Here is a 15,415-nt window from a genome sequence, read left to right on the forward strand (position 1 = left end):
AAAATTCTAAATTTTATACTTTAAAAAATGAGTAGCATATTTTTAGGGACCTTAAGGAAATACTAAAAGTAAATTTGTATGAAGCATAAGCATCAGATTTGTATTAAAGACTGAATAGAAAAGTAAGGGGATGCACAAGCTGGGGCTCGTGACTATTTAGGGGCATTGAAACATTAATAGGGACAAATTTGGACCCCCCCCCTTTCTGTTGGATCCTGACTGTTGTGCAGAAGACTACTCGGAGACTTTGCTCCAACTCCATGATGCTGAGGTGGTGCAGTTGAAACATTACTATGAGGTGCACAGAGAGCTCTTCGAAGGCATCCAGAAGTGGGAAGAAAACTGGAAACTCTTCTTGGAGTTTGAGGTATTGTTCTGGTATTTGCTGAACAAATAAATGGAGGGCAGGGGGAAAGCAACCAAAGAAATGGGGATGAAGAATGCACCTGGGCTTTCACTAGGATTCCCAGATAAAGAAGCTCCTCCTAGCAGCACATCAGCCTTTCTCTGTAACTTGAGAGAGTTAAGTTCATTGTCCAGGATCACACAGTCAGTATATGACAGGCAGTACTTGAACCCCACAACTTTTTGCCTCTGTGGCCAGCTCTCTATCCAGGATCTCAGATTGTCTTGTGCACAGTTACATGATTTTGGTATTACACTATTTCTAAAACTTGTGAATTGCCTACGGATTTCTTGATAAGTACTTCTGTGGGTCAGACCAACTTGTAAATACTGGTTTATTATATGCTCAGAGTATAAATCCACAGCATACAAACACCGGTAGGCCCTGAGCAGCAGTTTTAGAACCCTATAAAAGTCTTAGTTACATAGGCAGGGCACAATGGAATTTTACAGAAGAGTAACAAAAGACTTACACATGAGAAAACAGCTAGCAGAAGGGCAAGATTTATATACATGAAATAACAAACTAGTCAGTAAACACTGGGGACTATAGCTAGACTTTGCAGACTAACCGGTAACACTAGAATGATAGCTAATCTTAATAGTGACATCCTAATCTTAGGTAAATAGAGGTAATAAAACTTGAGCTAGAAATTCTCTTATTGATAACAAGTGAATGGCTAGAGCTATAGTTAGTTATCTTACCTTGATTTTTGTACTGTATTAAGCAAATATTGGTAATATCCAGAAAAATTTTCCTATGCCATTTGACTTTGCCATTTAAATCTCCTAATTTTCACACCCCACATACAACCCTCAACATTTTGTGAAACTGCCTGAGTATCAGTTTTAGTTTGGGATCCATTTAGATTCCTTTACCTTTAATGTGATGAGATAATTTCAAACTTTCCTACCTTCCAGCTCTTGTTGGGATTTGAAAATCAGAGACAGAGACAGATGGGCAATCAGTAAGCATTTATTAAAAATGTATTATGTGCTTTAAAGATCATTACCTTTAATGTGTATCCCCCCTTCTCCCCCCGAAGCAATTGGAGTTAAATGACTTGCCCAGGATCACACAGCCAGGAAGTATTAAGTGTCTGAGGCTGGATTTGAACTCAGGTCCTCCTGACTTCAGAGCTGGTACTTTCTCTACTGAACCCCACCTAGCTCTGTCTCCCCACCCCTTGCATTTTTTTTAATGTTTATCTTTAATGTGAGAAGATAATCCCAAACTTTCCTACTTTCCAACTCTTGAGATTTGAAAATCAGAGACAGAGACAGATGAGCAATCAGTAAGCATTTATTAAGAATGTATTGTATACCAAACACTATTAAACTCCAGGGATACAAAGAAAGCCAAAATTATAGCATCCCTTTCCCTCTCCTCCTTCCTCTTACCTCCCATTATCTCCCTATCCTCATGACGGTCCCTGCCATGAAAGCACTTACATTTTAATGGGAAAGACTACAAATATTTAGCTATATATAGGGAACCAAAGACGACCTCTTTCAGAAAGTGACCTTTGAATTGGATGTTGAAGGAAGCTGGGGCGTCTAAGAAGTAGAAGTGAGGGAGGAAGCATTGGAGGCCTGGAGAACCAACTCAGCAGCTTAACATAATTTAAGCAAAGTCAGAAGAGGGGATCATCATCATTCTCTATCAGTTCTCCAGTTTGTCAGCCTGCCAGACTGAAATGCTTTTTCAATTTTGGTTTATTCTTTTTTAATACTGGTCTTCATTTTTTTTTTTTTATTATTGATCCTTAGAAAAGGAAAGAAACATTCGACTTCCTTTCTAATTCCTTCTAAGAATAATTCTTTGAGAATAAGAGATTTCCAAGGAACTAACTAGTTATGCTGAGACTTAATGGTTGAATACAGCTCTAATTGAAGTTAATTGTCTTCACAGAGAAAAGCTTCAGATCCAAGTCGTTTTATTAATCGGGGTGGAAACCTCCTGAAGGAGGAAAAACAAAGAGCCAAGCTCCAAAAAACTTTCTTTAAGGTAGTGTTATTTTGGCTGGTTGACTCCTAATTCCAAAAGAAATCAGACACTTGAAGGTTATTCTGTATAATTAATGTCTTCTGTATACTAATCTAGTAATGTTGATGAACATTTGGAACCTATGATATAATATCTCTTCTGAGCTCAGGATCAACCTTTGTAGCTTTGTGAGAGCCGTGGGTTATTCATTCTCATCTACTTTACATAAATGACTCATATCAAGGTTTCTTGTTATCAATTGGACTTAAGGGCAATATCTCAAAGTCTAATGGGGAAGAACAGCTGCAAACTATTATGTACAAATGAGATCCATATAGGATAATTTTCAGATAATTGCAGAGGGAAAGTATGAGCATAAAGAAGAGCAGGCTTTTTGCAAAAGATGAAATTTTAGCTGAGACTAGAAAGAAGCCTATAAGGCCAGGAAGTAGACAGGGAGGGAGACAGGCCTGGAATGCATAGGGTATGGCTAATAGAAATAGAGTTGCAAGATGTGCAACAGCAATTGTCCCTGAACATAGAATATGTGGAGAGGGGAAATAAGGCACAAAAAGATTGAAAAGTAATTGGAAGGGGCCAGATTATAAAAAGCTTTAAAAGCCAAACAGAGGATTTTATATTTTATCTTGGAGACAATAGAGTTGATTAAATACTGGAGAATTAATTGGTCAGATTCACACTTAAGGAAAATTTTGATAGAAAAGTGGAAGGTGTACTATAGTAAAAAAAAGATTCCAAGCCCGATGAATTATGAGTACAGAGCAGCATGATATTTGTGGAAATATGTATAGAGAACTTGCACATGTTTAACATATATTGGATCAACTGGGGTGGGGGGAAGAAGGGGAAAAATTAGAACTCAGGATTTTGTAGGGGTGAATATCAAAAATTATCCATGTAAATATTTTGAAAACAAAAAGTTATTTTTTAAAAAGCATAATAAGTAGTACAGAGATTGTCAGTTAATTTAGATTATAGTGACATTTTCCCCTCCAAAATAATAATTCTGAAATTAAGTGTTTATCAAAAATAGTTTTGTAGTCCTCCCTTTTGGAGAGAGATGTTATAGGATTTTTAGCTCCAGAATTTTCCTAGTTCTCCCCTTCCTTTTTTTTTTTTTTAATTATGCTCCCAAGATCCTTAGAACTAGCACATATATCTCTGGCCACTTGTTAAGTCTTAAAGTGCATTTCCATTTCATGAGATTAAAAAATAATGGATGCTATAGCACCATGACCTCCCAAGCATGAATTCATTTTTTTTAAAATAGCTTTTTATTTTCAAGCATGAATTTCTTTAAAAAAAAGTGAAGGGTTTTGGATTTTTCTTCTTTTCAATGTGTTGTGACTGAATCAGGCCTTTAAATTTTTTAACATCTGAACGTTCTAGTCACTGACAGGCACATCCTTTGCTATGAATTACATGTTCCTGTTAGAGATACCCCAGGGAAGCTCCTGAACAGAAGTTTTCATTTGAAGAGATCTCTGGAATTTTCATTGTGACAAAAAAGTAGAGACAGTAATGCCCCTTCCCCTTTTTTTTCACCCCAGCTGGAAGAGGAATTAAAAACACAAATTGAACTGTGGGAACAAGAATATTCAAAGGACTTTGTGGTGAATGGGCAGAAATTCATGGAATATGTGATGGAACAGTGGGAGATGCATCGTTTGGAGAAAGAGAAAGCAAAGCAGGAGAGAGTAAGTCTGAATAAAGAAAGGGAAAGAAGAAAAGCAGTAAGTTTTTTTTTTTTAAATAATGAAGCACATTTTAATATTTCTGCTAGGAACTATGGGTGAAACCACCCAGGTCTGCATCTTGCTTTAAGTTGTTTCTTTTTGTCCTAGAGATGAGACATCATATTTTTCCTTTTACAAAAATTTTTTATTGATTTATATATATATATAAAAACACTTAACATATACATTTAATTTAAATGTTAAGTGTCTGAGACCACATTTGAACTCAGGTCCTCCTGACTTCAGGTCTGGTGCTCTATCTACTATACCACCTAGTTGTCCATATACATATATATATATAAATTTTTAATCACCTTAATTATCCGATATATTCATACCTACCCTTGAACTTCTCTGTGAGACCCTTTGTAACTAAGAATAAATATGAGGGGGAAAAAAAGTTCAACAAAAATAACCCACATACTGAAAAAAATCTGGTATATGTATTATTGCACACATTGTACCTCATCTTTACAAAGTGGAGATATCTTTTCTTTGAGACCGACTTTGGTCATAATGTTGTAGTATTCAGTTTTGATTGTTTTATTGTTCCATTTATATTGTTGAAGTTATTATGTATTCTTTTCCTCTTTGTTCTAACTTCTCTTTGCATCAGTTCATATATATTTTATGCTTTCCTTCATTCATCATATTTATTATTTCTCACAACACTAATATTTATTACATTATATACATAATATATATTACAACATTATATGCAACATTAATGTACCATAATTTGTTTAGTCATTCTTTAATCATTAGGTATGTATGTTGTTTCTTGTTCTTTGCTACTACAAAATGTGCTAAGAATATTTTGATACCAGATTTTTTAAAAAATGAGCATAGTCTTTGACACATAGTAAGCATTTAAAAATGCCTTTTCTGTCTATCAACTTCATTTCCAGGCCTGTCCTTCAATTCATCTCCTCCCATCCCAAACATCTAATCTTTCTGTTTTTTTATGGTGATTATCTGTTTCTTCTGGCTCTCCTTCAGCATCTAAAGAAGAGCCAACAGATAGAAGTCGAAATGTTTTATGGCAGTGCACCTAGAATTCCTAGCAAGAGGGAAGGCCTGGGATCCAGAATAACAGGCAAAGTTCTCAAGGTAACAAACATGAAATTACAAAGGTTTTTAGGTGTTATGGGGTGTTTAGGATTCTTGGCTATTGGACTGTAAATGAGAATGGATTCTTGTTTTTTCTGAGTAGAGTTTGGATTGAAGACAATGATGAGGGGTATTCTGTAGCTTCCATTTAGCTGACTTCCAGTTGAGATACTACATAAAAAAAAACTTGTTAGTATAATCCTGCTCATCATAAAATAATTGTGTTCCCATATTGATGTGCTGATCTTGACATCTGGAAAACAGATTAAAAGAACCAAATTATTATATGAGTAGTGTTACATATTATATAAAATATAATTTTAACAGTGATGGATGTCATGGCAGTTGATTTCAAGAACTGAGTTGCACTGGGAGGGATGGGGCCAGTAACTGAGTTGTTTATTTTTCCCCTCCTACTACAAGCTGCTGCTGTCGTGATCCTTCCTATATGACTGAATGGTGTTAGGAAAAATTGTTATCCTTTGGAAATATTATTGGTATTCTTTGTATTTACTAATGAATGGTACTGTAATTTGATTAGAAATAGACAAAAGTCTTTGCAGACTCTTAATGGTTTTGCTAGTTAGTCTTTTCCAATTACATTAATACTGAAATTCTCAGTTATTTCTTTCATCTGGATTCCAGGATAAATTTTGAAATGACTTTTGTCTTACCGTATTGTTTAAGTTGAATAGACCACTGTTTCCCATGATGTCTGCAGACTGACCAAAATGTTTGAGTACTGCTTTTGATCTACCTGTTTCTCTATTTACATCTTTCTTTGCCTGTGCCTATGCATTCACCAGCCAATCTACCTCCTCTTTCTTCCCTTGACTAAGAAAAACAAACAAAAAAATCCCCACAAAAAGCTGGAAAAGCATGATATCATACCCCCAGGGTGCTTTTTGGAGCAACCAAAACATTCCAGCACATCATTAGAATGCAATAGAGTTAGTATGCTGAATGGTTAAAGTTCTAGATTTGGAACCAGGAAAGAACTGGGTTTCCAACTCTACCTCTGATATTTTTTAGCTGTGTAACTGTGGGCAAGTCATTTTAACATCTCTGAGCTCATTTTCTTATCTGTAAAATGAGGGAAGTTGGACTAGCTAGCTGATCTCAAAAGTCCTTCCAGTTCTAAATTGATCATGAGCCAATTGACCAGAGTTTTATTATTTATTTTTAAAATTTTCAGTAATATTTTATTTTTCCAAATACATGTAAGTTTTCAAAATTCATTTTTGTATGATTTTGTGTTCCAAATTTTTCTTTCTCTTTCCCTTATTTCTCTCCTCCCTAAGATAGCAAGAAATTTGATATGTTATGTAAATATGTGCACTTCTTTTAAACGTTTCCATATTTGTCATGTTGTATAAGAAAAATTAGACCAAAAGGGAAAAAAGTACAAAAAAAGAAAAAAATAAACAAAGAAAAAGGTGAAAATACTATGCTTTAATCCACATTCAGTTCAGAAAAAGAACCCATAGTTCTTTTTCTGTACGTAGATGGCATTTTCCATCCAAATCTATTGGAATTGCCTTGAAACACTGCACTATTGAGAAGAGCCAAGTCCATCACAGTTGATCATACATAATCTTGTTGTTACTGTATATAATGTTCTCTTGGTTCTGCTCACTTAACTCAGTATCAGTTCATGTAAGTCTTTCAGGCATTTCTAAAATCAGCCTGTTTGTCATTTCTTATAGAATGGTAATATTCCATCAACATTCATATAACCATAATTTATTCAGCCATTTCCCAAATGACGGGCAGTTGTTCAATTTCCAGTTTCTTGCCACTACAAAAAGGTCTGCCACAAACATTTTTTCACATATCACCGAAATTTTGAAAGCCCAGTTTTTAGGTCTATTATACGCTGTGCTTTTATGGCTGCAGTATATTTTTGTCAGGTTCTCCTGCCTTACTTTTTGCCATTTTTTCATTCTGTGTATTTCTACATAAATAGATGATTTAGGAAAATGATGACCATCAATTGCCCTTTGGATTCACTCAAGTCTCTGTGATTCACACCCTGTATATGCCGTCTTCCCTTCTTAGAATATAAACTTCTCAAGAACAGGGAATTTCTTGCCCTTTCTATTTAGCACAGTACCTAATACACTAAACTTGCTTAATAAATGCCTATGCCTTCATTCATTTATTCATTTCAATGTCAGCTCTTCTTGCTCAAAGCTAAACTCTCATTTTCTCTTTTTCTGTCTTCTGTGGAAACTATAGTTTGCTGATCTCAATTCCAGCAAAATTCTAGAATGGATTTTTAAATGGATAGTTTAGAAGAAACGACCACCAATCCATTCTGATCTGCCTTCTATCAATTGTTTGTATTTGCACATTCACTTCTGTTCAATAATGTAACCTTTTTTTAAAAAAGCTTTTTATTTTTAAAACATGCATAATTTTCAACTTTCACCCTTGCAAAATCTTATGTGCCGATTTTTTTCTTCTCTTCTTCCTCCCACCCCTCCCCTAGATGGCAAGTAATCCAATATATGTTAAACATATGCAGTTCTTCTATACATATTTCTCTGATCATGCTGTACAAGAAAAATCAGATCAGAAAGGAAAAAAATGAAAAAGAAAACAAAATGCAAGCAAACAACAACAAAAGTGAAAATACTATGTTGTAGTCCACACTTGGTCCCTACAATCCTCTCTGTGGATGCAGATGGCTGTCTCCATCATAAGACCATTGGAACTGGCCTGCATCATCTCACTAAATAACCAGATATCCTAAACAACCTCACTTGGGGATTCCAATTCCCAAACCCAAGGATCTTGATCCAATGCAAAAACAACTCATTATCCTTCAGAACTATGGTGCCGAGTCAGCTTTCTGGGCCTAGGGGCTGTACTTTAAGAAATAAAATATTTCAGGCTCTTCTGACTCAGCATGTCCCAACTGGGCTCTCTTTCCCCTACTAGACCCAGCCTTTCCCCAGCTTCCCAGCTTCTGTTTAAAGCTTCCACCATTTCTTTCACCAGACTGGAAACCTGAGCATCCTCTTTGAATTGAACTCCTCCTTCCCCTCATCCTCTCTACCCATCCCAGGAGCTTCCAATTCCAGTTAAGACTCCTTCCTCCATGTTCCTACCACCAGCACCATAGTTCTTCATTACTTCTTGTTGGACTATGAGAAACTAATAACTGACATTTACATGGACGTTTAATCTCTTGATTGTTTCATCTGTCTCAGCAAACCTATGAACATGGACTAATTAATTCAGTAGTCCAATTAGTCCAATAGTAAAGTCTTTTGTTATTTGGGAAGGATCTAGATGTGTAATTACATTGGAGTGGAAACTCCTGCCCATTAATGCAGGTCAGCAAATTTAAGAGTCTTTGGAGCTCTGTGATCCTGAGCAAGCCATTTAACCCCAATTGTTTTGCTTAAAAAAAAAAAAAGTCTTTGAGGGTTGCCCAGACCCTTAGAGGTTCATTGACTTGTCAGACAGCTGGGACATTTTAAGGAAGGACCTGAATCTGGGCCTTCTGGCCCCCAGGCTCTACACGGAGGAGCAGATCAGTTTTTACAGATGAGATAGTGAGGCTCCTGAAAGTTGTTACTTGTCACATATGTTGGAGTTGGATTCATATGTAGCTCTCTCCTGACTCCAAGGCAGTCTTCTTTCTCCTACTTTCTCCACATTACTGGGCTCTGCCTTCTACCTGAAGGTTTTCTTAATTCTCTCTCTCCTTAAAAAACTAGAAATGCTCTGTCCTTGCTGAGATCTTTCATGCTGCTTTTTACCTTTTCTATATACTTAGCACATTGCAGTTAATATTAAAATTATTTCCCTTTGAGGTTCCTCCCCTGCTAAATTGTAAGTTGCTTTTGGGCAAGAACCATGTCATGGCCATCTCTGTATCCCATAGAATGCGTACTTAGCAAGGCACCTTGGATGAAGTAAATGTTTGTTGGATGTACTTGAAGTGACCATAGAGTTCATTTTCTGAAGCCAAAAGAAGAGAAAGCAATTTAGCTGAGACCAATAGCTAATTAGTGATGCAGTTAAGACTAAATTTCAGATCTTAGTTTCTGATACTCTTCTTCCCAATATAATATATTGTCTCCCTGGAGCATAAGCAGAGTTATAAAGCATAGGCTTAAAAAAAAAGTGAAGAGATATTTTTAAAAATTACATTGATCTACTTAAATAGGCAGTAAATAAGCCACAAGTAAAATAGTGAGAGTAAATGGACAAAGAATACTTTTTATAAAGACTTAGGAGGAAGGGCTAAAATAAAAGTATTTTGTGCTGAAATTCATTAAAATGTAAATCATGACCAAGCAAGCAAGTTTATATTGTTGGTTAATGTTAATTTTTTTTAAAATTACTTTTTTTAATAAAAAAAGATGAAATCAAAGGCATAAAACACAGGGTGGCATAAGTCTAAAGCCTAGAATGATCTGAAGCAAGTTAAAAATTAATGACAACTGAGGAAAAAGCAGAATAATTCAACCCTTATTTTGTTTCTTTCTTCTCTGTAAAGGAACTGACCAGTGAAATGGGAAAACACAAAAATATAGTTGTGTTGGTAGGGGGAGGAACATTCGAAGGAATGGTGGTGGTAGTCAAATAACGCTTTTTATTTCTCAAAATTCTGCTTTCCAGTAACTTCCATTTTAAATAACAGGGTAATAGAATGGCATAATAATGTATGAATCTTTCATGAATATTTTACATTTTTCCTTATTTGTGCCACACAAGTTCCCTATGGCTAATTTTATGTTGATGGAAATTAAATGCCTTTTCTTATGAGGGTTTTGCCTACCTAGTGATAGTTCTTATTAGAACTTAGGCCAGGTTCTCAGTGTTGAGCTCCTCACACTTGGCAGCTTTTCTCTTTAAATGTTTAAGTCATATTCACCTGTCTTTCATTCTTCTGCTTTCTTTGGCCAGTCATCCTGGAATATTGGGTCCCCTGGGCAAAAGATGCTGAATACTAGCCAACGGGAGCACAATAGAACCATTGACTTGGATGAGAGTGTTCTGAGTAATGGATATTCTCAGCTATCTCTACTCCAGACAGACTTCCAGATTCATTCTATTGACAGCACTTATTCCGAATTTATGGTAATCCACCTTTTCTACTATCTGCCTGCCCCTTGAGGAACACACACAGAGGGAGGGCCGGATGGGTAGTCTCCTGATGGCACACAGAGCATCTCTGGGATGGGAAAGCTATGTGCAGGAGAGAAGGTGGCAGTTTCACTACTGAGGGGGAAAATGGACAATGAAAGCTGTGTAATTGCAATGACCATGCTTGACTCTGGAAAAAAAGATGAGAAAAGATAACTCCCTCCCTTCTTTGCAAAGGTAGGGAAACTCTGGGCATAGAATATTGCAAGTACTGTGAGATTAAATTGATTAATTTTGCTGAACTGCTTTCCCTCTTTTTCTTTATTTTAAGGGATGGTTCTTTGGGGAAAGGAAGGGTGAAAAATATATTTAGAAATGAATTTAGAATTATTTAGAATTAAAATAGGAGAAATCATTAAAAATTTAAAAAGGGAAAAGAATTGTACTTCACAATTGGATCTTTCTGAGACAAGTTGGCTAAAGGATTACCACCTTGGTGTGCTCTTGGGAACACTTTGGACATCATTGTGGTGCTTTTTTTGTAGTAGAAGGAACTAACTTTCCTTCCAGCTTCTCCTCTGTCAGATCTCAGGTGTGTATGGCAGTCCTTGCATATTCTTTCGTCTAGACTCACCTAATAAAACTACTGATTTCATTATCTGATATAGCTTTTTTTTTTTTAATAACTTTTTATTAACAGAATCCATGCCAGGGTAATTTTTTACAACATTACCCCTTGCACTCTCTTCTGTTCCAGTTTTTCCCTCTGGATATAGCTTTCTAAAAGCAAGTCTTCTCCCACTCACTGGGGAATCTTCCTAAGATTAGGAAGACCAACAACAAAACTCTAGTTACTTTCTGGCTTTTAACATTTAACATCTAGTTTTCTGTAGAAACATGTTGCTCTAATGTTATGTAGATTTTAGCCCTGCTTAGATATGCCAAAGCATCTTAACATAAACTTCAGTTATTTATCTAGCTAACTGAATTCTATCAAAAGAATTGCATAAAAAAGTAATTAAGGACAGTAATCATCTTCTAATGAAATATGCCATCCCTCACAGCAGAGAGGTGGAAGACTAGTAGAACAAAATATTGTTTGCACTGTCAGATTTGATTGTTGAAGCTAATGTTTTTGCTTAATTGTTTCACTTTGTTATGTGAAAATATTCCTTCGGCAGAAGCAAGGGAGGGCTGAATTGACCCTGATTCAAAGATAAAAGATTCCCATTAAACTAAAAAAAAAATAGGATAACTGGGTCACTTTTTTTGTTTGTTATCAGGAAGTTCTGGCTGCTATCAGTCTCCCAGTTCTTTTATAGCCTTGGAGTATTTCACTGGCCTACTTCATCTGGTGTAACTTAATCATTGTCATTTTCCTGATTGACTTCCTAAGAAGTTCCAGCCCTATAGATGATAAAACTAATTAATATGATAATGTGAAACAATATATATTAGATGGCATACATTTCAATACTAGATGATGCTTCTGACTAGTGTCCCACCACTTTTGCTTAAACCTATTGGCTCATTTCATTTTACTGTTTATTCCTGATGCTATTGATCTGTGAATCTACTCTCATGTGAGTGCTAGAGTAAAATTTGGGAGAGACTTAGCATATTGTCTCTTCCCTCAACTTTGCTTGTACTTTTTTTCCCTGGTCCTCTTTCTGTGGGTAGAAAATGAGTTAATTTTAGGAAGTGAAGCTCATGTTTATTTTCTCTGTAGATAAAGCTGTTACCCAAGTGATTTGGTAATGACAGGAGGACTAACCTTGTGATTTCATTGATAGAGGAATCTCCCTCAACCAGTTCATTTCAGCTCCTTCTCTGCCACGTTTAGTCTTACTTGCCTAAAGCCCTGAGAACTCAAGTGACTTTCCTGGGGCCACACAGTCAGCACGTGTCAAAGGCATGATGTGCACCCAGGGCTTCCAGCAGGGGCCAGCTCCATCTCTGACTGGCAGTGATCCCTGTAGCCATCTGGGTGATAGGCAGGAGATTAGCCAAAGTCCCTTGTTACTCCTTCAAGGTCGGATCACATCCAAACCTTTGACGAGTTGTTTCACTGGTCTAGGCCAAGTTCTCTTATGGCCCTCCTTTCAAGAGGCCTCATCTAGCATTAGTTACTGTTTGGCTAGAGTGTCTTAGATAGAATGCTCCCTATTTAAAATGTCAGCGACTTTCTAAATTCGTTATTTATACTTTAGCATGAGATCAAGTCATCAGCAAGCCAGAGGACTCTCGGCTCCAAAGATTGGCATCTGGTCTATGGTCTCTGGATATCTCAGGGTGCCAGGTTATCAATATTTGTTGCTTCCCTGGACACCGACTCATTATTTTTTAATTAGAAACTCAGCCAGCAGCTTGGGGAATATTTAGCATTTTTGTTCCACAGAATCTGTCTCTCATAATCCATTTTGGCTTGAAGCATGCACATGCTTCTCCTGTCTGATTGAAGGCACAAAGTAATGACCTTGAGCTAATAACCTCTTGCTGGAGTGACTGACCCATAACCCATCAGGGTGACATCATTGACCTTTGCTTGTGTGCTGAAAGTCATAGGACCTCCAAGAGCATCTGCTGTGCTAGGAGGGAGGGGGAAGAGGGTGACTTACCTTAGCTGCCAGATCTTGTGCTGATCTAGGAAGGAGCTTGCTACCCATTCTGATCAACTCACTGTATTTCTTTTCTAGCAACAAGAATTTTCAGAGGCTTCCAAATCTGATCACAATTCAGGAACTTTCACCTGTCCCAATATAGAATCCTGAAAAGGATCCTCTTCACCTATCAAGCTCCCTGTCTTCATTAGGGTGGTTTTGACATCCCTATAGTTCAGGTTTGTTCTCACTTGAGAATATGTTCACACCAGTGATTGGATTCCCTAAAGTGTCTGTGGCTTCTCGTTCTAGGGACGGAGTAGTCCCCAACAATTATGTTTACTTTGATTGTAATCTGGCAGACGAAGTTTTGAATTTAAGAGTCAGGAGACCAGGCCTCATCCTCTCTCTGCCACTTAACCAACTTTGGGATAGAGGAAGTCTTTTTAACACCTCTATTCTTTAGGTTCTCTATTTGTTAAGTTTGTTAAGTCTGCTGACTTGACAGGATTCCTGGGAAGAAGGTTATAAAGTGCCATTTAAGTTTTTGTTGTTGAAATAATGTTCTTTAAAAAATAAAATAAAGTTAGTTATCAATGTATTGGATGTTCACATTCTATAAGATCTGTCTGTGAGTATGGTGTATTATGGTATAGATAAATGTATTCAGGGTGGGAAATGTTGATCTTTAATTCATAGATTGCTAACAATTTATTAGCTTTTTTTCTTTTGTCATAGAATTAACCTAGGATTTAAAAATATTTTGATAAAATTATTATTGACAATAATATATCACTTTGAAGTTTGCAAAGTATACATGATCTCTTTTGACCCTTACAAACAATCCTGTGATCTGGGTGTTGTTATTATGCCCATTTTATAGATGAGGAAATTAAGGCTGAAAGATTAAGTGATTTTTCCAGGGTCATACAACTACTAAATGACTAGAAAAGATTTGAACTCAGATCTTCCTCATTGTAAGTATGACAGTTTGTTCGCTGCACTATAACTGGCTTCCTCTGGAATCTTAGATCATTTTAAAACATTTTGAGAGGTCCATTGTTGTCACAGATTACCAAAGTTTAACTTAAGAAACTCTGCTACGGTATCCCATATTTGCTATTTCATTCTCTTGTCTCTTCTATTCTAACTAGGAGAGCTCTAGCATCTTTCTAGCTAACCATAGGCTTAAAATATTTCATGTTCCCAATGGAGCAAGGGTAATATGTTTATATAAACATACATAGGTATGTATTATAATTACTATAGAGAATACTATAGATCTAAAGAAAAAAAAAGTAGAGAAAGCATTCTATTTTCAGAAATAGAACTTTCAGAAACAAAATAACAGTTCTGATTCACAAAGCAGGAAGTAATAAATCAGAGAGAACCAGAAGCCAAATGTCATTAATAAACACTAATATCTCAGTATAAGTTCTCTAATCCTGAATTTTCCTACCTATCTTTGCTAATTTGATAATCAAAAATCATTTATTATTGGTTATTAATTTGATGGCTGGGATAAATGTTTATATGGTTTTAATTTGCATTTTTTGATTATTAGCAATTTCAAACTTTTTTGTATGATTGTTGATAGTTCTTTCAAAAACTTTGCATTTAAAAAAAAATACAACTATTGAGGAATAATCTTAACCTTAGTCTAATGAATTTTTCTCAAATCCAACCCAAATCTGTCTTCTTGCAACTTTTACCATGATGCCTAGAGTTCTGCTCTTTGAGTCAAAGTGAGAAAAGTATAATTTCTGTTCCATATATTTAAATAGATGAAGACGATTATTATATTCTTGATCAATCTCCTAGCTGAACATTTTCTAGTTCCTTCAGTTGATCTTCCATGACTAGAAATCCTTTACAATTCTGGTTGACCTTTTCTCATCATTCATAAATGCTTTTTTGGCATGGCACCCAAAATTAAACACAAGAGTACAGAAGGATTATCACCTACCTAGTCTTGGATATTTTTCCTTAATTTTTTTTTTTAAATTAACACAGCCCATTGCATTAATTTCCTTGGCTTCTGTATCACTCTGCTAACTTATGTTGAGCTTTCAGTCTTCTGAAACCCCAAGAACTTTTCCATTTGGACTGCTGCCCAACTATACCTTTCTGAATTTATACTGATAAAGTTAATTGTTGAAACTCAAATGGGAGATTTAAAATTCCTGCTACATTTCAAGTTATTCAATTTGGGCCAATGCTTTCCTCTAGTGAGATCTTTTTGATTCCAGATTGCTTCTATCTCAGCTTTGTGTCATGAGTAAATCTGATAAGCCATCTGTGTCTTTCTCCAATTCACTAATGTTTCAGCTTGCTGAGACACACTCAAGATATTACTAATTACCCTTGGGTTTTGGCTATTCTAATAGTTTTGAAACATTCTTTTTGTAGCCAAGATCTCTTCATATTTTCCAAAATATTGGTATTAGGAACTT

The 15,415-nt window shown here is 36.0% G+C and overlaps 1 protein-coding gene across 1 annotated transcript in view; it reads left to right on the forward strand.

The window, feature by feature from the left end:
* Window positions 1-13,563, forward strand: part of LOC127551410 (protein regulator of cytokinesis 1-like) — a 29,910-nt gene extending 16,347 nt beyond the window's left edge. The window contains exons 7-12 of the mRNA XM_051981128.1: window positions 231-367; window positions 2,318-2,413; window positions 3,964-4,110; window positions 5,149-5,259; window positions 10,183-10,356; window positions 13,059-13,563. Coding sequence (XP_051837088.1) covers window positions 231-367; window positions 2,318-2,413; window positions 3,964-4,110; window positions 5,149-5,259; window positions 10,183-10,356; window positions 13,059-13,133 — 740 coding nt within the window. The 3' untranslated portion in view covers window positions 13,134-13,563. The remainder of the gene's footprint in view (window positions 1-230; window positions 368-2,317; window positions 2,414-3,963; window positions 4,111-5,148; window positions 5,260-10,182; window positions 10,357-13,058) is intronic.
* Window positions 13,564-15,415: the final 1,852 nt, after the last annotated feature.

Source organism: Antechinus flavipes, chromosome 2 (genome assembly GCF_016432865.1).
Source record: "Antechinus flavipes isolate AdamAnt ecotype Samford, QLD, Australia chromosome 2, AdamAnt_v2, whole genome shotgun sequence".
Taxonomy (NCBI): domain Eukaryota; kingdom Metazoa; phylum Chordata; class Mammalia; order Dasyuromorphia; family Dasyuridae; genus Antechinus; species Antechinus flavipes.